Source organism: Bidens hawaiensis, unplaced genomic scaffold, assembly GCF_021521415.1.
Source record: "Bidens hawaiensis isolate Kalapana, Puna unplaced genomic scaffold, B.hawaiensis_p1.1 tig00006555_1, whole genome shotgun sequence".
NCBI lineage: Eukaryota > Viridiplantae > Streptophyta > Magnoliopsida > Asterales > Asteraceae > Bidens > Bidens hawaiensis.
This window is the reverse complement of record NW_027491442.1, coordinates 213949-238568: the sequence shown is the minus strand read 5'-3', so window position 1 is coordinate 238568 and position 24620 is coordinate 213949. Positions and strand designations below refer to the sequence as shown.

General features: G+C 32.4%; 2 protein-coding genes across 2 annotated transcripts; both read left to right on the top strand.

Annotated features, from left to right (window-relative positions):
• Window positions 1–1306: 1306 nt before the first annotated feature.
• LOC143632942 (rho GTPase-activating protein 5-like) lies at window positions 1307–3766 on the top strand. Its single transcript, XM_077101349.1, has 5 exons — window positions 1307–1782; window positions 2183–2303; window positions 2383–2502; window positions 2779–3009; window positions 3118–3766. Exons 1-5 carry the CDS (start codon window positions 1391–1393, stop codon window positions 3526–3528), a joined length of 1275 nt encoding a protein of 424 aa, XP_076957464.1. The 5' UTR covers window positions 1307–1390; the 3' UTR covers window positions 3529–3766.
• A 16095-nt stretch (window positions 3767–19861) lies between these two features.
• LOC143632899 (transcription factor bHLH14-like) lies at window positions 19862–22836 on the top strand. The gene is made up of 3 exons (XM_077101310.1): window positions 19862–20513; window positions 21469–21799; window positions 22469–22836. The coding sequence occupies exons 1-3, from the start codon at window positions 19885–19887 to the stop codon at window positions 22781–22783; spliced, it is 1275 nt and encodes a 424-aa protein (XP_076957425.1). The 5' UTR covers window positions 19862–19884; the 3' UTR covers window positions 22784–22836.
• Window positions 22837–24620: the final 1784 nt, after the last annotated feature.

Sequence of the window (24620 nt, the reverse complement as noted above, 5' to 3'; positions counted from 1 at the left end):
TTCATTCCATCCCACTTGCACACTATGTCACCTTCACCACCCTCCCACCACCATTACCCATTGCACTCTCACCACCCGCCACCACTACCTCCACCGCCCGCCACCACCCATCACCGCCTCCGACTCCGCCACCGGCCACCACCACCACCACCCTCCTCCGCCGCCCGTCACCACCACCACCCACCTCCACCGCCACCACCCGCCACCACCTTCAGCGCCGCTCACCACCGCCACCACCAACCATCGCTCCCGCCATCACCACCACCGCCCACCATCATCACCGCCACCACCACCCACTATTAGCACCACCTGCCACCACCAACAATCGCTCCTGGCTCCCGCCCATCGCCACCGACTCCCATCACCACTACTACTCGCCGCCCATCGCTACCGCTCGCCCACCACCATCATCCCACCGCTACTCACTACCATTTTTATTTTATTCCAACTTTTCTAGCTTATCAGAAAATAAAGACTAATAATTCATTTCATTCCCACATGGTAACCAAACATGTCAATGGAATGGTAATTATCCATTCCATTACCTTGTTCATTCCATTCCATCTCCCATTCCATTACCTCGTTCATTCCATTCCATCTCCCATTCCATTACCTCGTTCATTCCATTCCATCGCCCATTCCATTACCCTATACCAAACAGACCCTTGTTGTCTCTCATCCCTGCCAAGCCCATAAGTAGGTGATAAGATGGAAATTAAAGATGGTAAGGATATTTGTATGCTGGAAGATGAAATCAGAATTTTCAAAAATTTTTAAAAATATTATGACAAATAACGTGACAGCTAAAAACACTTAAGAACAGACATAGCGTTGATGATAGTCTTACGTAGAGGTGTACAAACCGGTTTAAAACTCAAAACCGGTTTGAGTTAAAACCGGTTCGGTTTGGTTAACAAAAGTCAAAACCGATTTATAATCGGTTCGGTTCGGGTTGAAACTAGTTTCTTACAATGTTACGATCGGTTTCGGTTCAGGTTTTGACTGGTTTTTGCCCGGTTTTGGCGAAGAAAATTACAAACCGGTTCTAAACCTACGGTTTTAATCAGTTCCAAACCGATTTCTACATAATCGGTTTCAAACCAGTTTGGTTTTCAAATCGATTCGATTAACCGGTTTATTTGCCCATCTCTAACCTTCCACTCACACCTTGATTATAATAATATTATGACTCAGAAATAAAGGTAACATAGTTGTCACTTTCCACATATATCACCATATCTATAACACCACCACCTCCCATTCATTCATCTTTAAGTTTACTCACACTTCTTCATTTAATTTCATTTCATTTCATTTTCTCCAAAGTCTCAATCTTTTCTTGTTGAGTAAATTGATATGAATTATTATTATTATTACTATTAATAAACAAATGACGAAACTTTTTAGATCCAAATCTTACGCCGGAGCTCCGCCACCCACCGCCGCGTTTTTCCGGCAACCACCCGATTCCGGCGACGACGAATATCAAGATTATTCCTATTTTCACACCCCAATTATCACTCCGTTTATCAGCCCGGACCACCAGCCTCAGTCTAATAATTATACGGTTCTAGCTTTCGTATTCGCCGCCCTCCGGAAGTCTATCGTTACTTGCGCGGTTGATGACTCGGATGATAATTCGTCGGTTACTTCGTCGTTGGATATCGGACTTCCGACCGATGTACTACATATTTCCCATGTTACATTCGACCGGTTCGACGGGTTTCTTGGATTGCCGGTTGAGCTTCAGCCGGATGTCCCCCGAAAACCCCCTAGCGCAAGGTTAATTTTTAATTTGATTTTATTTTTATTTTTATCTTTTATGTCTGGTTGATATTATTTTAGATCAATTAAGTCAGGTTAGATGGATTTATGAGTAGAATATTATTATTATTAAAAAAAAATTCTGTTAAATTATTTACTTTTTCACTGAATTTTAGAGGAGGGGGGAGGTTACTGTTTAGGGGTCAGATGAACAGTAAATAATTTAAGAATGATTTGTGCATCAAGAAAGTATGATTAAAAGTGTTGTTGGATATATTCTATGTTGATTTGTGAATTTTAGTACTTGCAAAGGAAGAAAGGAACAGGCTTTACAGATAGGACATGGATTCTTGATTATTTACACTTTTTTTTAATTAATTAATTTTGAAATGTTTTTAAATCGACCTGTTTTAAACAGCATACGCGTGTTTGGAGTGTCCGTGGAGTCGATGCAATGCTCGTATGACGAGAGAGGGAATAGTGTCCCGACGATACTTCTAATGATGCAAAAGCGGTTATACGCTGAAGGCGGTCTTCAAGTAATTATACTTAGTTTATAAAGTTTTTATAATTATTTAGTGTTACATTTTGTTAATTTTATTTGTGTATTGGTCACAGGCAGAAGGAATATTTAGAATAAATGCAGAAAATAGTCAAGAAGAAGATGTTAGGAAGCAACTTACCAAAGGGTTTGTTCCTCAGGGGATAGATGTTCATTGTTTAGCGGGTTTGATTAAGGTAATAATATTTATTTGGTTATTGAATTACAGGGCCGGCTCATCCTTTTTAGTGGCCTAAAACAATGACTAAAAATGAGGCCTTGTAAAAAAAACGCAACTCAAATCACACAAATTAATTTATATCCTAAATCACAGATGTATAATTATTAATTTTGTTTTGTAAATTAGAGGCCAGGAAGTCGATGCCTAAAGCCCTAGCTTCATTTCGCTGTCCCCTAGAGACGGCCCTGTTGAATTATAAGGATATGAAAATGATTAATGTTTGTGAATACAGGCATGGTTTAGAGAACTACCTACGGGTGTTCTTGACTCATTAACTCCCGAGCAAGTAATGCGTTGCAACAGTGAAGAAGAATGCACAACACTTGTGAAAACCCTTCCTCAAACCGAGGCTGCACTTCTTGATTGGGCGGTTAACTTGATGGCGGATGTTGTAAAACATGAACCGCAAAATAAGATGAACGCGCGCAACGTTGCTATGGTTTTTGCCCCTAACATGACTCAGGTTCATTTCACTAATTTCCTTTCATTTACCAAAAAAAATATGTACTAATAATAATAATAATAATAATTTAAAACAAATGACTTCAAGATTGAAATTATGTAAATGCAGATGGCGGATCCTTTGACCGCATTGATACATGCGGTCCAAGTGATGAACTTTCTCAAAACACTTGTGATCAAAACCTTACGAGGAAGAGAAGAATCGGTTGAAATGAATTTTTCATGTGAAGATGATGCAAAAATAGAGCAGCCCGAATCTTTAAACCAGATAGGAAGCGAAAAGGATGAGAAATTTTGGAGTTTTCCAAGAAAAACTGGATCGGTTGTCGGAGGTGAATACATATCTGGGACGAATTCACCGGTCAACCACCAGTCAAAGCAGCAAGAGGAGGAGGTTGCGGCGGAGGGAATATTGGAAAAGTTAGGTTTGAGAAAGGGAGTAAGGAAGTTATGCAAGCAAACTGTTTTTCAGTTGAGTAAAAGTGGTAAGAAGAATCGAAGCGAGGTTGTAGATAATTAGAGGGTGGTTGTTTCGTGACTTTTTCGGTGTTTTATATTAATTTTGGTGGCGGGTGTTTGTTAGTTATAGCGTTTGCTGATCGACGCTTGGTTTGGTTTGATTTGGTTTGGTTTGGTTTGGTTTGGTTAATAATGTAGGTTGAGAGTCTTGTAATGGTTTGTTTGTACTAAAGTACTAACCATACATTGTAGCTAATGATTGTATATCATCATATCATACTTTCTTTATTCTTTATTCGTTCGTTGATTATTGTAGTTAGATTAGATCTTTTCTTTATATTTAGGTATGGATTTACACACTGAAAATATTGTTAAGTCTCGTCACATAACGGGTACGAGAGTAAGCATATAAATGTTGTTACGTGTAGGGGTGTCCTTTCCCCAAAGCCCGAATATCAAACCCGACCCAAATTAACCTGAGCCCGATTAACATGAAACCTAAACCTTATTAAGATGGAACCCAATTATACACATATATAATTTATAACTTTGGTGTCGCTAAGCCTTTGTTGGGGCAAGTGGCGGCACCGGTCCACATAATTTTGTTTTTTTTTTTCAAATTTGATAATTAAACGGTTATTCGTCTCCACTTATTGATGAAACGCTGGGATGGACAACCTTAGGTTTTTACTGACGCCCGGGTTTTACAGACCTTTTTGTTTACTACTGATATCGTAACAAACGTAACCGAAACCGACCTAATTTGCGTCGAATCACGTTGCAATGCCCGAGAACCCTTAGGCTTTACCAACACCTGAGTGTTACCGACTCATTGTTGCAACGCCCAATATCGACAACACTCAGGTTTTACCGACTGAACAAATGCCGTTTTTTATATTTTAATGTTTTATATGTTAATCAATTGGACCCACGGTAATGCACAACTTCAACGTGGCATAAAAATGACAGACCTACCCTACGCGTTATCTGACCTGTCCAACGCAACGCGCCGGATGAAGATAACTAGTTAGCACTAAGAAAGTAGTTTTCAAGCAACCTCTATAACTCCATTTTTCAGCAATATCTTATTAGGCTTCTTGCTTGAAAATAAAAGGCTGTGGGCTGTGGACCTTAGAGCTGTCATGGACCCATATTGCATTTGTCCGTTGCCCTCATCTTATTGGGCTCAATGGTTCAATCAGAATACCATTTATATGGTAATTGGTAAATGCAAGTTAATTGTAATAAAATAATGTCTAGCATTTTATTAAATTGGACGCGTGTTAAAGTACTTGAATCATTAAGACTGTCTCTTATTGTGTAATTCCTTGCAATTGTTTGATCTTTTTAGATATTGAAAATTGTATGTTAATTAATTCATCATCTAAAGTATAGATTCAGTTATTCTACAAATCGTAACAAAAATAAAAAAGGATGGAAAGCTATATTTGATTGTCATGTAATTGAGGACCAAAAGTGAAAGGACATAATAGGAAAAACACATATTTTCTCTAGTTGCATACTAAACACATGTCAATTCTCTCATCATTTTGAAATGTTTATAACTTTTTCGTACATCTTTTTTTAAAGTTCACCACAATAACAAACGTTTTTTTATCTTTAATATGAGTATGAATTTGTTTTATAAAATAAAGAAAAATACATCATTGTGTCATTCTGTTTGTCACTATGTCTTACGTTCATCACTGTGCCTCTATATTTTTCATTGTGTCTTTACGCTTATAATTATGTTTTTATTTTTATTTTTTGTTTTTTTTTCAAAAGTGATGAAATCTGAAAATTATAATAGTGAAATAACACCGTTGTATAATTTTAATATGTAGTATAATGATAAAATAGCAACCATATCTAATACTAAAATACAATGATTAATGCATATCACACAATTACATAAAACGTAAAACATAATGGTGAATACATATTACATAAAGATCTAAAACGTGAAACACAATGGTAAATACATTATACACAACTATCTTATCATAATACACAATGAACGTTATACATAGCGATGAGTATAAAGGCATAACAACGAACAAGGGATACAATAATAAGCATAAAGACACAATGACTTACTTTTTGATATAAATTTAATATTTAATATGTCCACATTGACCATAACCTATAACACAATGTAAAAAACCCAATTTAAAAAAACATATTGACAAACCAATCTATCTACCTACTAATAAACAAAAATAATGATAATGATGTGTCCTTACCACATTCAATCTTAACTTTAATTTTTCTCATATTTTCTAATCTCCACTCTCCTTAATCCATGATATCCATAGGTCATGAGCAATGTTGTAAAAGTAGGTTTACAAGGCCGAGTACTCTCCAAGTACTCGCTACAAGGTATGTCGCCGAGAGGAATTTCTATCACTCCGCCTAGTTACTAAGAATCGATCAAAGGTGGTCAAACTCAGTCAGAATTGCATATAGTTGATGAACTTGTGCCCATTTTGACTTAAAATAAAAAACATAATTCGTATTTCTATAATTCTAAAGAACAAATATAATTTTTTTTAATTAATGATTAGCAATTTTTAAACAATTTATTATTTAAAAGTGTATTTCTCTTATTTATATTAATATTCACATATTTTGTTATAAATATTAGTAAACTAATGATATTTGACATGGATATAGTATTAAAAAATTAATTTTGATTATATTTACAATGTCCGAGTACTCTCCGAGTTCTTCCCATGTACTCCGTGTACACCCAACTCCTCAGTCGGCCGCCTAGGGTCCGCCTAGCGACTTTTGCAACCATAGTCATGAGTTTAATTGGTATGACCCATTAGTTATAACCCATATGAAAAACAAGTATTTAATGTAATTTAAATAACAATAACTTTTACTAACCCATTGCATCTAATTTTTATTATTAGATATAGAAAATCTGACCATAATTTCTAATATATATATATATAAAAACCATTGAAAATCTATAATAAGTTGAAAATCAAACTGTGAATTATTAAATTAGCTAAATAATGATTTACGAACCGTTATCGTATAATAATTAGTGACATTTGTTTATAATAGATATTTAGTTATGTGTGTACTTCAAATTTTGTTGAATAAATACAATATTTATAATCTTACAATTTGTAAAACACTATTTAACTTACATTTGTATTGATCGTATAAAACATCTTTAATATGTTTACGTACCAATAATTGATTTTATGTCATCTTAAAACATTATTTCAGTATTAAGAAAATGTAAATTTTAAATATGTAACATTTGAAGTGTGTGTGATTATATTAAAATTAATAATAAATTCAAAAGAAAATCCCTAAATTGCGTATGATTAAATACCTAAATTTCGGTTATTGGATAAATTCCGTGTAATACACGGGTTAAAGCTAGTAACACAACGTGTAAACACCAGCAAATTTATTTTTAATTTTTTTACAACAACATAGTACTCATATTAAAGATAAAAAAACGATTATAATTATGATGAATTTTTTTTAATTGTCGTATGAAAAAGCTATGGACATATTAAAATGATGGGGGAATTGAAATGTGCTTTGCATGTAGAGAGAGAAAGTCAACAAATATGGACTATTCCATATATGCCTTTATATTATTTTTTTTATTCTCAAATTAATTACAACCATTCAAATATAAAATCAATTGAATAGATTACTTCTCACGTTTCTCATTTTTTGTTTACGTTGTATTTTAACCTAACCCTCTACAAGACCATGCCCATTAGTGCCTATATTGGGGTTGGTTTGCCACATGGATTTAAAAAAAAAGACAAAGAAAGAAAATCAATTTTTTGCAATCCCAAGTTACAAATGGTTTGCTACACCAACCCAATTCACCCATAGTTCACCTATTGGTTGCTGTGGTTAAACTTAATTTTGAATATAGTTCATATTGGAAAATAGATTAAATAAACACATGGCGACTGATTTTTATAATTTCTATTAATTTATTAGTCTGTGTTGAAAATTTTCAAATGATAAAAGACTAAGGAAGCCTACGTGTTACGGCGGGTAATTAAAAAAAAACCATAAGCAATAGAAAGTTATAATATTCAATTAATAAATAAATAAATAAGTAAACAAATATGCGTGCTGCTAAAACCAATATATATATATATATATATATATATATATATATATATATATAAATGAATATATACTCATATACAAAATGGAAAAGCAAAAGACAAATTATATAGAACCATAGTAGTGGCACCAAGCGCATGATAATTAGTCATTGGAGAGATTATATGGTCCAAGGATGTTGCGGCTGTAACTACGTTCACAAAAATGCTATAATAATTTGCTTATTTGTAATGGATTTTCATTTAGAATATTTCCACAAAAGAACATGAACATTTACCACTAACTCCTTGAATGGCGTCAGTCGCTACTCGCTAAGCTGATAGGTCTAATCCCTCAAAACTAAAAGAAGTTAAAATCCTAAATACCTGGTTACAAGTTAAAGAAATAAAATTAAATATATTTATCTGAGATGAAACCGATCTGGCCCTTTTACCTGCTGGAGGGCCGACCTAACCACCAAACCATGTAATGTGTATTTGTTGATAAGTTCTTCACGTATGTAATAGAAAACATGTATGCTATGATAAACCCTTAAGTAAAACATACCTGTTACAGTAGGGGAAGTAGTAACCGCCTGGAGAAGGATGTAGACGACATGATAGTCAGCTTGGTCGAGTTCCCCTTTAGGATGTATGTTAGTAATGGGGATTAGGGTTTTTGAGGAAACCGAATTATGGAGAGATATAGGGGTCACGAATTACTTAATGTGAGAGTTAGGTTTTTCTTATGATGTTAATTAATATCTTCCATGTATTTATATACACCCAAAGGGAAACCCTTGATTAGCAAGTAATGGTAATATGGTCCATCAACAATTACCTAGCTAATATAATAATAAGGTATAATTTATTTATTTTGATCTATTATTATATAAATGATAATGATAGTCATACATAAATATATATATCCATATATTTATTCTTACATTCTCCCACTTGGCCGAATAAACATTTATTATGAGCGTTAGATTAGTTTGCAGATTTTAACACTCATTTTAGCTTTAAACTCAAACTGGAGCAGAGAAATACAGTCATTGAATTGAACATCAGCTCAAGATCCCCATTAATTATACTGTAGTCCTTGTTTAAAACCTACGTAGTTATAATCAAATTTTATAAGTAAGCCCTTCAAATATTTGATTTGTATATTAATTTGTCTATATGTCATTACGCATGCAGAACATATTAAGAGACATACAAAATCAAAACTGATGAGGAAAATTAATAATTAGTCAATAATAATTGGTCATTCATATAACGATATACTGTTATACATGGTCATAAATAATCCCGTCTTTATTATAAGCGCTTTCATAAGACTTATGGGTAATAGACCTTTAGTTATAGGATCCTTAAGCATATCATGAATGTATTCGATATGAGAATTTAGTTTCCTCAAATTCGTTCATAAACGAATAATTTATTTCATATCGAAATTTAATGCAGCACCTCTCGAACTGTCACTGTTTAAGAAAACATGGTAGCTGATTTTATTACAATAAGTCTTCAATACATAGTTTATATGGAGTTAATAAACTTATGAGTCCAATGATAAATTTTCAACAACATTTATTGACAATTGCGTTGATATTTAATCAACATATTATGTTATTAAAATTTATATTGTTTTTATCAGTTTATTATGACTCCTCCATGAGATAGAAAATATATCCCAAAATTACATTTTCTTATTTTTTGAATATGACGAAGTTTAGAGTAATTAATCGGTTTGAATTTTCACTTATTCTTTTAAATTGTAGTCCCTCGTTTCCTTTTAAATATATTTTAATACTCTTTTAGATGCTTCACATTAATCTAGACATATCTAGTATGTTGCAATTTAAGTAATATCTGAACGAGTATAGACTTGTACCTATATAAGGCTTCTACTTAATGAAGCATAAGGAAATAATCTCTGCAATCTTATTATCCTCTAAAGGAGAGCGTTATTGTGTGTTACATGCACAAGGACCCTTTTAAGTTAATACTTATAGAACAAAAATAATGTCCCTTCGGGTCTATCTCAGTATATTGTGATATCTATCACGTAAGAGATATCTCTTGAGATTTATTGTATCAAAGTATGTACAAACAATACTTAGACTTATGTAACATTTGCTTGTCAAAAGAATGTCATCTATATAAGGACAAGTTTGTTTTTAGTTGCTCCTACTCATCTTGAGGTAGGTACATTGATCCACTTAGTTGTTGATGAAAATTATTGTATAAATGTTTCATCACATTTATAATGTTTGCATTAACCCATAAATGGAATATATTGACTTACAGACTAAGTGTTATTTGACCTTCAGTTTAGAACTTCAAATTGCTTTATGAACATGTAAATATGTAAGCCAATTGTTAGGAAAAGTTGTTTAAATGCTCATGTAATATAGCTCTTAAATATTATAAGCTACTTGAACAACAACGATGATCCTCAAAGAAATCTTTTGTAATATGGGAAAGATTCTTTGATGATTTATTCCCTCTTGAATATAACCTTTAATAATCAATCGTGCTTCTTAGTGTCTTAACGTTTGTATTAGGATTTAGTTTTGTTATGAACACTCTTAGGTGATTCAACCAAATCCCAAACGTTATTCTGACTTATAGAATTTAATTTATATATCTAATAAGAGTTTTATTCCATTCAGAAGATTGATTAATATTAATGGTTTAATTAGAAAATGTAGGATCAGTAAACTTTTCATCATCCATTTCAACTTTAGTTTAGGAGGTTATATAATCATCAAAGTTAGTAGGTTTTTAAAACCAAGATGACCTCCTGAGTTAATTATTGGGTTTATTAGAAGTTTCAGTTTTTATGGATTAGCTCTTGTTTAGGTTGCTATCATTTTCAGGATTCTAAGTGTATAAGAGTTGGTGCAGTATAGTGTACAAGAGGTGTAATCGGAGTTCAATTTGGAGTAAAATTTAATGACTCTTTTCCCCCCGCCTCTTGTACTTCTGATAAGTCGTTTTAAGGACTTTTACTGCTCCCACTGACCTTAGAAACCTTTAGGAAATTAGCATGCTTAGGGTCAATATTTAAAGACCAATAGATTCTAATGAAGAAACTAGTCGTTGTAGTTTCTCTTGTTTTGAGGATTACTTTAGTTATGATAAGAAATCTGATTATGCCCATATTTAAGTATCAATGAAACTTTTATAAGAGTATTGTTGAATTCTAAGGAGTTAAGTTATGATGAAACAATTTTGTGTTGGAGAAATGTCTTGTACAAGAGGTGTAATTTAGCTAATATCAAGTTTTCACCCCCCACCTCCTGCAAATCTTACAAGTTATGATTAAGACACTTAATGCTCCCACTGATCTTCGAATCTCTTTGAAAGCTACATGAGAAGTTTCAATGATGTACGTGACGTAGGAACATTTCATTCATATACTTGACTTGGTTTGATTTCCTTAACGTCCATATGTCATAAGAAACTTAGGGACATATTTAGAAGGAAGCATGTTAAGTATATATGAATGGATCTCTTTAAGACCGTGGACCATAGAAGTCAGATTAGATACAAGTAAATAGTCGTTAAATGACAACTTATGTCTGAATATTCCATTTGGAATAAGTTCTACGAATGTCAGTGAAATATAACTTTGGGTGGACCCATGCTTATTCCTTAAGCCTAGTATTATTGTTATGGCATTTAACACATGATTTTAAAATCACTTAGAATGAGATTATATGAAAAAATCATCCTCATCAACCATGTCATGATTTCTCATGAAATTTTGGTTTCAATGGATGACTTTTATTGATCTCATTTATCTTTTGTTAAGATTTTAATTTTCAGGATAACAAAAGTTGTGAAAGTATATAGTATCATCTAGTTCTATCTTATAAATGTTTCTATCCGGATATTGATAACAAGTAAGATGAGAATTTAATGTAAGAATGACTTTATGTTGGCTATGCAAACCTCACAACTGTCATAACGCAGCTTAAGTATTGATACTAAATTCTGATTAAACACCAGAATTTATAAGGTATCCTAAAGCATAACTAGAACAGTTTATTATGGTTTATGATAACTTGAACATTTAATTTTTATTTTTTTTTCACCAACACTCATGTTAGTTATTTGTTGATTTTTGGTAAGGAAACATATAAAGAACTAGAATCAACCTATTATGTGTTAATTGGAATATAGAATTAGTAGACTTAAATATCATGAATATGTGACTACTGATTTTAGCTAAAAGTTCTTTTAAATTATGGAAAATCGCGTTGCTTATGTCTAGTATAATGACATATATTTGCAGTGAGCCTTCTCTTTAAAGAACTTAAAACTAGAAGTTATACTTGTATTTGTCTATGAACCTTAGAATTGTCCTCTTTTAGGTTTTAGTGGTAGTGAGTGGAATAACATCTTATTTTCCAGTACTAGATATTTCCTTTCTTGTACATATGTTGCTGATCAACAGACTCATTTTCCTTTGGTACTTCTGAGTGTTATAGTTGATTCTTAAGGCATCAAATTATACTATTGAAAAATTTAGTGTATAATGTACTGGAAAAATTATACTTATTTTCATGTGTAAGCTCTTAATTTTATGGCTCATGTCATGATATTGTATATTATGATGTATTCAATAATGCCATTTAACCTTATTGTTAGAATTTAAAAGAAATGCATGCATCTTAGGAGTTATTGTGATTATTTTCTAGATATTAGATTAGTTTTAGGGAAAACTAAATCTAGAATAACTCTATTTGATAGCATGAGTTTATTAATTATCATGAGAGACATTATGTTTGACTCATCTCATTTATCATGCTTTAGGTTTCTTCTTTATAACTACTATAAGAAGGAGCAATTGGATGGTCATGTCTTGAGGAATAATAAAAAATGAGAAGAGTTAAAAGTTAATGAAACTCTTTATGAAGCAAACATATTGGGTTTGAAATTAGAGTGGATGATTTGAATGAGAGTAATTTCTAGGAAGAAAATTATAGTGAGTAATGTAATGGGATATTCAAAGTAAGATAGATTAATTAAAATGATCATTAGATTAATGAAGGAAATAGTGAGGATCATTATATTTTGTTGAAGATGTGATATGTCTATTATTAACATCAAACTAATAGACAACTTAAATTAAAAGTTCTACTTAAATAAAAAATAAATCACCTTTGGGCATAATTAAATTTTATGTAAGTATATGATGTGCCTAAAAGTGGTATAAAAATAATGCAATAAATCAACCTAGCACAACGAGTAATAAAAACCTAGAATACCCTAAACCAAACCACTAGCAACAGGCAAGTGAACCTATCGGGTGTAGAATAGATATGGAAAGTCCGGGAATATCGAACCCTAGAGACACTAATTAAATTAACGAAACTAGATTCTATAAGCTAATATTAATAAAATGATTATTTTTGGATTATTTTTATTTTATTTATTTATTTTATTTTTAAACTAATAATTAATTAAACTAATTAATTAAGCTAAAGTGAACTAATAAATTAAACTTAAAATTCTAAGACTTAGATGAAAACCACTAATGAGAAAGACATTACCTAGGCTTGAAATCCTATTTGTGAATCTTGGATGCTTATCGGCTATGGAAACTGTGATGGAACCGGGATCTAAAGATACGACGCCCTACACATCCTAGTGGATCCCTAATCATTCTCTGGGTGTCACCTACAAGGAATACCTAAGGGCCGTATGACGCAAACCGATTGGTTGGATTACCTCTCAGTCTCTCCAATAATATTAAAGTACTCTAATGACTAGATCACCTCTCAGTCTCACTAATCACAATACATCCGGGAGTGTAAGGGACGTAAGAAGTAACCTAAAGATGCTTAAAAAGACTTAGGATAGCAAAAATCAAAAGACAATAAGGGGGAAATCCACTCTCGTGTAATCTATACCCAAACCGCCTAATGAGTAAGACAACCCCAACTATCTATTACCTCTCAGTCTCAAGATAGGTAGAACACTTAAAATCTCTAAACCCTCAAATAATAGTTCCTATGGATTATATCGACTATAAACCATAAACTAGTTACGAACACACAGTAGGTAATCTAATATGCGTCTACACATGAAAGACTTTCACAAAGACACATATGAAACTATTAAATAAAAGTAATTTAATAATAAGTATGCATATTCATCTTAAAAACATCAAAAAGTCTATTACAATAATATTAGTCCAACACCAATAACCAATAAAACCGGCAAGCAAACCAAACTCAACAAATATTCATTTAAAGCCTAGGCAACTAAAAGAGTTTTAGCCAATAATCATGCTCAAGAAAATAAAATATATAAGTTCAATAACTAAGTTCATAATAACCGGTATTAAATCAAACCAGAAATATGATATTTCGCTGACTGTCTTTAAGTAACAAACTTCTGGTTCCTTCCAACTTTGCAATGGCCTTTCAGATGGCCGTTGCCTTTCCTCTTTTTATATTACCCACTGTAGGGTCTTCCAAGCCAACTTCAACAATCTTTTTTAGGCTATTCACGTGACTCCATGGGCCTCCATAGTTACAAGGTCATATTCTTCAAAAAGTGAATTAATATCAATTTTTCACAATAGCCCCCTCATGTTTACTTTCATATTTATTTAATTCTCAAAGTAATTTTCATTAATAGTTTCGTATGACAACTTTAATAGGCGCACAAAACGACGTTTACGAGAATGTGGGACGTCCAACATAAAGCTTCCATTATGTATCTTTAATGCACCATAACCTGAAATTCAAAAGCATGATTTAAGTACCCACTTTCTTACTAGTAAACTAAAAGAGCTAAATACAAAAATTATGCATGACTTATTCATTCGTTGGTTTCAAGTTTATTAAAAAAATGTTTCATTTTAGCTCATAGTCTCTAGAAACCATTAAACTTGCATGTGAACCAAATATTAATAATATTCAATAAAAACTTGGCTCAAAAGCATCCAAAACGTAGGGAATATTTATATATTTATATATATATTTTAGACCACATCAGTATATGTGCAAAACAATTGTAACACATCACCTTTGGGCAGAAGTGAAACAATAATTTTAATTGTGCACGAGTTAGTTTTGCTTGAATTAAATGTAACTCATCACTTTTGGGCAGAAGCGATACATTTAACTTATGTTATGCTAAACTAATACGGCTTGTATTAAGACTTGAATGATATGCTAGATGTAATGCATCACCTTTGGGAAGAAGTTTACATCAACAATTTATTCAAGTTTAAGCCTTTCTATGTTTTGTAAAATCAATATATATATATATATTATAAGTGTCTTACAAAACATTAATTAACTAATAGCAAATCGTGTTTTCAGTTTTATGAGATCTCAAAAATTATGAGTTCTCGGTTTTAGGAGATCTCAAAAATCATGAGTTCTCAGTTATCCCTTGAGTTTTCGGTTTTATGAGATCTCGAAAATTATGAGATCTTGGTTTTTAATGAGATCTCGGTTTTATTAATGAGATCTCGGTTTTAACCAAGATATTGGTTTTAATGAGATCTCGGTTTTAACCAAGATTTCGGTTATAATGAGATCTTCGGTTTTAACCAAGATTTCGTTGAACACTCAAATCCAAATTATTTAGGGTAATAATATTTTGGTTCAAATTCTTTAGGATTAATTTTATCTCCAAGATTTGTTTTAATATTGAAATTTATAGATTCCATAATTATTCAAAATTTAAAACCCCTGAAGATTTGTTTATTCAATTATTTTAGGAAAAACACAATCATAATCCGAATCTTAACCAAAATATGTAATATTTTTCGAAAAACTCATGATTAACACAAAGAACACCACCGAAAAACCATAAAGTTTTTAATATGAAATTGGTTATAACATTGTTTTTAAACAGTTTATATATAACCAGATTTCAATAAGTTCATAAGAATTTAATGATAATAAAAAACAGAATTCGGGTTTATCAGATTTTAGTTCATGTCTTTTGGTTTAGATCCAGGTTTAGGGAAAACATAAAGAACTGATTAATCAACATCGCTCTGATACCACATGTTGATCAGTTCTTCACGTATGTAATAGAAAACATGTATGTTATGATAAACCCTTAAGTAAAACATACCTGTTACAGTAGGGGAAGTAGTAACCGCCTGGAGAAGGATGTAGACGACATGATAGTCAGCTTGGTCGAGTTCCCCTTTAGGATGTATGTTAGTGATGGGGATTAGGGTTCTTGAGGAAACCAAATTATGGAGAGATATAGGGGTCACGAATTACTTAATGTGAGAGTTAGGTTTTTCTTATGATGTTAATTAATCTCTTCCATATATTTATATACACCCAAGGGGAAACCCTTGATTAGCAAGTAATGGTAATATGGTCCATCAACAATTACCTAGCTAATATAATAATAAGGTATAATTTAATTATTTTGATCTATTATTATATAAATGATAATGATGGCCATACATAAATATATATATATCCATATATTTATTCTTACAGTATTGGGTCAAACCAAATATGTCTCGTATCTCAAACTGGTTTGAACCAGTTCAAACTGTAAAGCAACCAAACCAGGTATGGACTCTCGAATGTTGGTGCTTAAAAGATTCCAGGCCTGAATCGTTTCTATATGTAAATGAGCTAGGCCTGATCAGATTTAAAAAAAAAACACCAAAGCATTCTATTTAGATTTATAAGTTATCCATAAATATTAGTTAATACTTAAATCTTAACCTAATCATACACAATAAGCTTTTAGAAGAAAAGGACGTAATAATTGATGTTTAGTACTTGAATTCACGATTAAAAATAATTATAATTTTAAAAAAACTATTGTGAAATTCAATAGTAAAATAAGTTGTTTTTCAAGTAATACTTAGTTTTTCTATCTTTGTTTTCAAGTTATCCTCTTTCATAAAACACCTCCAAAGCCCTAATCACAATAATGTTATCTGTCGGTATTTTGCATATATGTAAAGCATTTGACTTTGGTCAACATGGTTTAATAATTCATACCCAATATCAAAACCATGTTGACCTACGGATAGCAAAAATTCAGATTGATGTTATATTGTATATTTGAACAAACTTAATGCAAAATTACCTCGACACATTAGTCGGCCCGTGAAACACTCTTGGCATGGAAGGATAGTACACATCTGCAATATCTTTATTTAAATTAGATGTTGAAGTTGAAGAGCTGGATTCAGCAATAGTCTCTTTCATCTTTTTTTGTTATTCAACATCATTTGATGTTGGTTCACTAATAACACCATCTAAATTTTCTGTTGTTAACGAACTTAATTCAGCAATGGTTTCTTTCATCATTATTGATGAAAACCTAAATTAATAGCGAACACTAACAACACTTAAACCTAATTCCATATATCAAAAACCAACAAATCACTAACAACAATTAAATAGGGTTTGGTTTGGTACCTCCATCTCAGATTCGATAGATTGTCATAAAACGATCGTGACATAGTTCGATGCAACAATCAATCATAGGCAAATTCGTGCATATCAAGAACAATCATAAACGGGCTCACCATCACTAAATGACGAAGTGTTCTTGCAGATATAGTCGCATTCACGGTAACATCCTTCTTGTTGTGTCAGACTGATCACATCCTTTGTTATTTCAAGCGCATTACTTCGAGTAACACCCTTCCAGAACCGTTGTCTCCGTTGGTCTGACGTCCACAGCACCTCTTTGTGACATACAAACCAACATTTCGATGGCATCAGTAACCTGAAACCGGATTTATAAACAATTTAATCATTTGTTTAAAACCAATATCATTCCATTTAAAATACATATTTAAATCAGGATTACTTACCTAAGTAATTGAGAAACACAATTAATGAACTTCTTGGCAACCTTGTTCGATGTAGCAAACATGCATAAGAAAAAAAACTAAATTCAAAACCCTAAATCGTGAACAAAAGACCTAAGTAATTGAGAAACACAATTAATGAACTTCTTGGCAACCTCGTTCGATCTAGAAAACATGCATAAGAAAAAAAAAACTCAAAACCCTAAATCGTGAATAAAAGAGTGTGAAGCATATGTAGGTGAATCAGAGAGCGTAAAGTAAAAAACGATAAAAAAAGTAATAAAAATCCAATCCCTTTAACACGGATTATACTCCCCGTTTTTTTCTTCCATTTAGGGTGTTTTTGGTGATAAATGTACCGGATGCTGGCGAATTCGATGGCGAATCCATTCAAATTAGAACAACAAGAACATTGCAAAATCAATGTTTGTCATCAACTACTAAATAAACTGCAGGTGAAGTAAAGTACCCACATTGGTGGTTGATAAGACAAACTCTTAGAAGAATTAAAATGATTATTGACCTAAGATTACAAGCCCTGAACTCAGACAAGGATGTTAATTGGTTCCTCTGTCCAACCATAAATAAGATTATTATAAAATTAGGGCAAAAAGGAAAAACACATATTTCTTCGCATGCTAAACATAGTCAATTCCCCATCATTTTGAAAAGTTTAAACTTTTTCGTACGACATTTTTTTCTAAAGTTCACCATAATAACAAACGTTTTTTTATCTTTATATATGAGTATGAATTTGTTTTGTAAAATAAAAAAAAATTATGTCATTATGTCATTCTGTTTGTCATTGTGTCTTATGTTCATCATTGTGCCTTTATATTTTTCTGTCTTTATACTTATCATTGTGTTTTTTTTTTAAAGTGATGAAATCTGAAAATTGTAATAATGAATTAACATTGTTGTGTAATTTTAATATGTAAATAAAATGATAAAGTAACAACCATATCTAATACATAAAACACAATGATTACTGCATATTACACAATAACATAAAACGTAAAACACAATGGTGAATACATATTACACAATGATTTGAAACGGGAAACACGATGGTAAATACATAATACACAACGACCCTAACATAATACGCAATAAACGTAATACACAATGATTAGTATAAAGACATAACAACGAACAAGGGACAAAATGATAAGCATAAAGACACAATGATGTATATTTTGATTTAAATTTAATCTTTAATGTGTAACGATTGTAAAACACAATGACCATAACATATCAAACAATGTAGTAAAGTCAATTAAAAAAAATACAATGACAAACCAATAACACAATGTATAAAAACCCACAAGTTTATTTTTAAATTTTTTACAACAATATGGTAATCATATTAAAAATAAAAAAATCGTTTGTTATTATGATGATTTTTTTTTTTAATTTTCGTATAAAAAAGCTACGGGCGTATTGAAATGATAAGCGAATTGACATATGTCTTGTATGTGAAGAGAGAAACTCAACAAATATGGACTATTCCATATATACCATTTATATCATTTTTTAATTCTCAAATTAATCACAACAATTTAAATCTAAAATCAATATACTAGATTTCTTCTCACATTTCTCAATTTTATTTACTTTGTATTTTAACCTAACCCTCTATAAAGTACGAGGTTTTTGATTGTTTGTTGTTACTGTTGAGTTATTTATATTTTGTGATTTTTTTTTATGTGTGAGGTAAACACAATTCTGATGGGCCACCGCTTTCTGAACTTAATAAGAAGCTGGGCTGATATTGGGCTGAACTAAAGTGGGCTGCTGGAGCTTAAGGAGATACTGGATGGACTATTGGATTATGAGCTGAACTAGGCTGGGCCTCACTGAGTTTGTTATGCGGCGTGTTACCGAGTTGATGAAAGAAGCGATTCTCGTCTCTTGAAGGATCAACTCGTTCAGATAATTCGAGTCTCACTCATGTTTTCGTGTCTGTTGCCGTTTCAAAGTTCATCTCGATACCTCACCGAAATTTGTTCTGTTATTGATCTTGTTAAACACATAAGACACCTAAACACATCAACTTTCATGATTTGATTTTAGGTATGTTGGTTAAAAAACTTTATATAATTATATATATAGTACAAACCTATTTTCAAATTTCTGTAGCTTACACTTTGTCCATATTAGGTATCATATTTCTTATAGCGGAGGAGAAACTATATAGTCAAAAAACTTATGAGAAAGATATTATAAAATAACACACACATTAGTTCCACACACCAATGTCTTCATCACAAAACAAACTTTTGGATGATTCTTTTATTATAAAACTTTTAACATCCCATATTTGTATTACTTTTTATTTATTAAACAGTGTCTTAATATCATTGATGTAGTCATGTAGAAAGGAGAATAGTTATACTAATATTATTTAAACCAACAACTTAAAACTATATAGCCATATGTTACTTGTGTCATCTTCAATTCCAATTCCAATTCCAATTCCAATTCCAAAACGATGGACGATTTTTTAATGTTGTCACCTTCAACTTCTTCGTCCATCGTCTCAGTCACCGACCACCACCAGAAGCTTCAATTCCTTCTCCAAAATCAACCTCACCACCCGTGGGCTTACACCATTTTTTGGAAAACCATCAACCATGACAACGGTCACCTCGATTTAACATGGGCCGACGGTTACTTCCTCCAAACCCCTGATGACACTGACTGGTTCTATGCCGTTTCTTTAACAAAAACCTTCACTTTAGGCGACGGCTCAGCCCCCATTAAATCTTTTTCTACAAACTCTATCATATGGCTAACCGGTGCTAATAATATTATGTCGTACGAGTGTGACCGAGCTAAGGAAGCTCATATACATGGGCTGGAGACACTTGTTTATGTTCCTAGTTGTAATGGGGTTGTGGAGATTGGCTCGTTTGATTTGGTTAACGAAACGGAGTCTGATTTGGTGCATCAAGTTCAGTCAATGTTTGGTGCTGGATCTTCTTCTTCGTCGTCATCTTCTCGTCCGGTTACTTTGGTTACACAACATGAGAAAACTGAAGGTGGTTTGGGTGGGTTGCTAGAAGATCTTGGAGAACCCATGTCCGACCAACAAGTTAAGAAAGTTGGAAAGATTGGCCGGTAATAATATTGCATTATCTCGACTTATATCTTATAAGGTGTTTAAAAAAGCTAAAGATTATGAGTGTATAGGTCATAAGTTACAATTTTGTAACTTATAACTTATGATTTATATAATTTATTATCAGTTACATAAGGAATCCCAAACACCCTATATATTGAACACTTTTTTTTTATGTTTAATAAATAAAAAAGGGTTTTTAGCTTGTTGGTTTATGAGTTTGAGTTGGTTTCTACTTGTAGAGTAGACTATAAAAACCAAACTTCAACTTAAAACTCAACTGCAAACACTTTTGTGTTATCTTAAAACATCCTTATCAGGATTTTTTAAATAAGAGACTATTTTAGGAATTCTACAATGATTCTCTAAAGATTGAAATGCATATTCATTTTCTATATCTATACTCATGTTTTATTTAGTAGGTGTGATTAAAAAAGAGAGAAAAGGTAATAATATAAAAAGATAAAAGAATAGTTGAGAAACTATGATGATATGATACAAATGTTCTTAAAATATTAATAAATTATGAGGGTTTGCTTATGTTTTTTTTAGCTAAATTATATACAAGGATAAAGGTCAAAGTACCTGAGGTGGATGTTATAACCCACCTGATGCTATAGGTATACCACTCCTATATTATTTCATACTATAGAGCTGCCATGTACAGAACACTCAAAACGGTTATTTTAACAAAACAAAAAAAGAGTCATACTTCGAAGAATATAATCAGAATGACACATTAAACAATATCCGGACAGTTCTGAACATAAAGGGTTTAAACTTTGAAAATTATTTGGCCAATATCCGGATGGTCGTTTTGACTATAGATGATCAAACTTTGAATTTCTCAATTTGCTTATTGTAAGGATACGATTAAAATTCGTTTATAAAATTTGAAATTTAATACAAGCTCTGATAAAGTAATAATCACATATTTATTTACGATATTTGCAGGATCACAAAACCAAGTATTCCAACTTCAAACACAGCATCTGAACATTCTGATTCCGATTGTCAGTTAGCTATTACACCCACCAAAAACCCAGTGGTGATAAAGAAAGGAGGAAAAACACCGTTGAACCACGTAGTGGCGGAGCGCCGAAGGCGTGAGAAGCTCAACCAACGGTTCTACGCCCTGCGGTCCATTGTCCCAAACGTCTCCAAGATGGACAAGGCGTCCTTGTTAGGCGACTCCGTATGTTACATCAATGAGTTGAAAGCGAAGGTTGAAGAACTAGAATCAAAGCTAGAGATTAACAACCATCGGAAGTTAAAGAAACTAAAGGTATGTAATTAGGGTTTGTACAAAAGATGGTGTTATGTGGCGGATCCAATAATTTTAGCTAGTGGGTGTCAAAACATGTTGATCTAGAACGGGCCATGTTAAACTAAAATGGGTCGAGTCAACTAAGCATGACAATGTAACCAACAAATTTCATCTAACATAATAAACAAAACATTGAGTTCATCATTATTTGAAAACGATCAATTACAACTTTATTCGTAACACTTACAAGTGTTTCTTTTTCAACAATTGCAAATTACAAAGTGTTCAATTTTACGTATTTTTTCAAACCATCAATATACATACATGAGATGTGAAACAGAAGGAATCTGCTCGTATCACACTCCCGTCTAATTTGCATATTGCAAATTTTAATTAATGAAGTGGATAGAGAATTAAACAATATGGACTCAGTTGTTATTTTTTAAAACAAATTAAACTTTTGGACTTTGAAAGTTGAGCTCAAAAAGTTTGTTTTTGGGCACTAATAAAATTATGGATGTGGCACTGGGACCCAGTATATTATAAGTTTATAAAGAAAACTATAGATTTGAGGGGTGTCTATACCCTCTTTGGCCAAACACTGGATTCGCTCTGGCTGTCATATACTTAACTCATGTTCACATATACTACCTCTAACATCTGTTCTAATTACATTGTGTCTGATAGGTGGAGATGTCGATAATGAATGCTGACACCGCCCCCATACAGGCAACAAAGATTTATAATACAGCGAATAAAAGGAAAACGATAGAAGTGGATGTGAAAATGGTGGGCGAAGATGCGATGATAAGAGTGCAATCGGAGAGTGAGGATTGGGCTGACTCGAAATTGATGGATGCGTTGCGAGAAATGGAAGCTAAAGTTCACCATGCTAGCTTGTCGTGTGTTAATGATGTCATGCTTCAAGATGTTGTCACTAGGATCTCTGGCTTCACACAAGATGAAGTGAAATCTTATCTTCTTACCAGATTGAATAATTAACTAAATTTTTAGTTTTCCTTTAGAATTTTATCTATCTTGCGATCTTGTCATATAATATATAGCTTCTGATTACCTCCACCCCTCACGTAAATATGTTCGTAGTATATAGTTGGGGTGAGCCTTATCGAAGGCCAAGGGTGGCCCCGACCCCTCAATATTTTTACCCAATAGTGTAAATTATCCATTTTCGTCCCCCCCCCCTAAAAAAACACCCAACGTTTTCGTAATGGTATACGCTATACACAAAAATTTCAAAGACGTACATAGGTAGAGTTTCACTATCATTAATTAAATATATGTAATAATAAATCATAAGACATTCCGCATCAGGGTCGTCCATAGCTTATGTGAAGGAGATTTGTGAGAAGAATGGAAAAGACAAGTGTTGTGAAGGTTGAGGTGAAGGTCATCCATCCTTAAAGATCCTTTACTATGGATGGTGAAGGATGGTGGTTTGTGGGTTCTTCATTTTGGTGATACAAAAATTATGAGGTTGTTTGTTGGAAGAATGAATATGTTATTGTTGTAGGTAAAAGTGTTTGTGAGAAAAATAAATGAAAAGTTGATGTGACATGCTGACTAGACTGTTTGTAGAGAAAATTACTCTGAACTGATGCGGACGGTCTAATGAGTAGTCTGTATTAATATTTAATGTGTATTATTAATTATTGTTTAACAGTTAATATTAATTTATTTTGAGCAATTACTTGGTATCTGAAATACTTTATTTTAAACCACTTACGAGGAAAAAAAATACTTTATTTGAAACATTCTTGTTTTGATTAAAATTATATGATCAGAATGTTATGAACAAAAACATTTTCTAATAACGAGTGCAACTTATTTAAAATCATATAATTGGCTCTATTTTTCCCCCCAAAATCATTTTTCTAGATTTGTCCCTCTTTTAACGCATCGTTGACGACGTGTTAAATAGTCCCGCCGACGAGATAGCTAACACATGGTCAACGAAGCATTAGACTCAAACGGATGGTCAATGATGCGTTAGGCATCCAAACACATGGTCAACGACGCGTTAGGCATCCAAACACATGGTCAACGACGCGTTAGGCCTCTTGTTTGTTTTTTTAATATTATATTATCATAACTAATTTTACTTATATTTGGTTTTCTTTTATAACTTTTAATATATAAAGTTTTATATAATTTCGAATATACAATTGAGACGTGTTTTTTATCTATCTGTTGACATAAGATTTTTTTTTAAACCATGTCGGATCAAATTTTATTGATTATTTTGATATTAATTTAATACTGCTCGGTTTTGAGTGAAGTTTATGTCGGTCTATAGAAAAAAAAACACGTCTTAACGGTATATTCGAAATTATATAAAACTTTATATATTAAAAGTTATAAAAGAAAACCAGTTATAAGTAAAATTAGTTATGATAATATAATATTAAAAAAAAACAAACAAGAGGCCTAACCCATTGTTGACCATGTGTTTGGATGCCTAACACATCGTTGACCATGTGTTAGCTATCTCGTCAGCGGGACTACTTAACACGTCGTCGACCATGCGTTAAAAGAGAAACAAATCTGGAAAAATGATTTTAGGGAAGAACAAATTTGGAATATCTCACTGTTAAAGAGCTCTTTTGGGAATTTTCCTTTCTTTTATTACTATGTTTTCCTGTTTTTATGAATTTGACGAAAATTATACTCATAAAAAACTTATTTGGCACCATATATATCCGAGATGATTAATGAAGAAACACTAACCGGACCCCGGGCAGATTACTGGTAACCTGGGGGTTAGATGTTTCCCACGAGGGGTTAGACCCTGAGAAGATGGTTCTTCTGATAACCTGCAAAA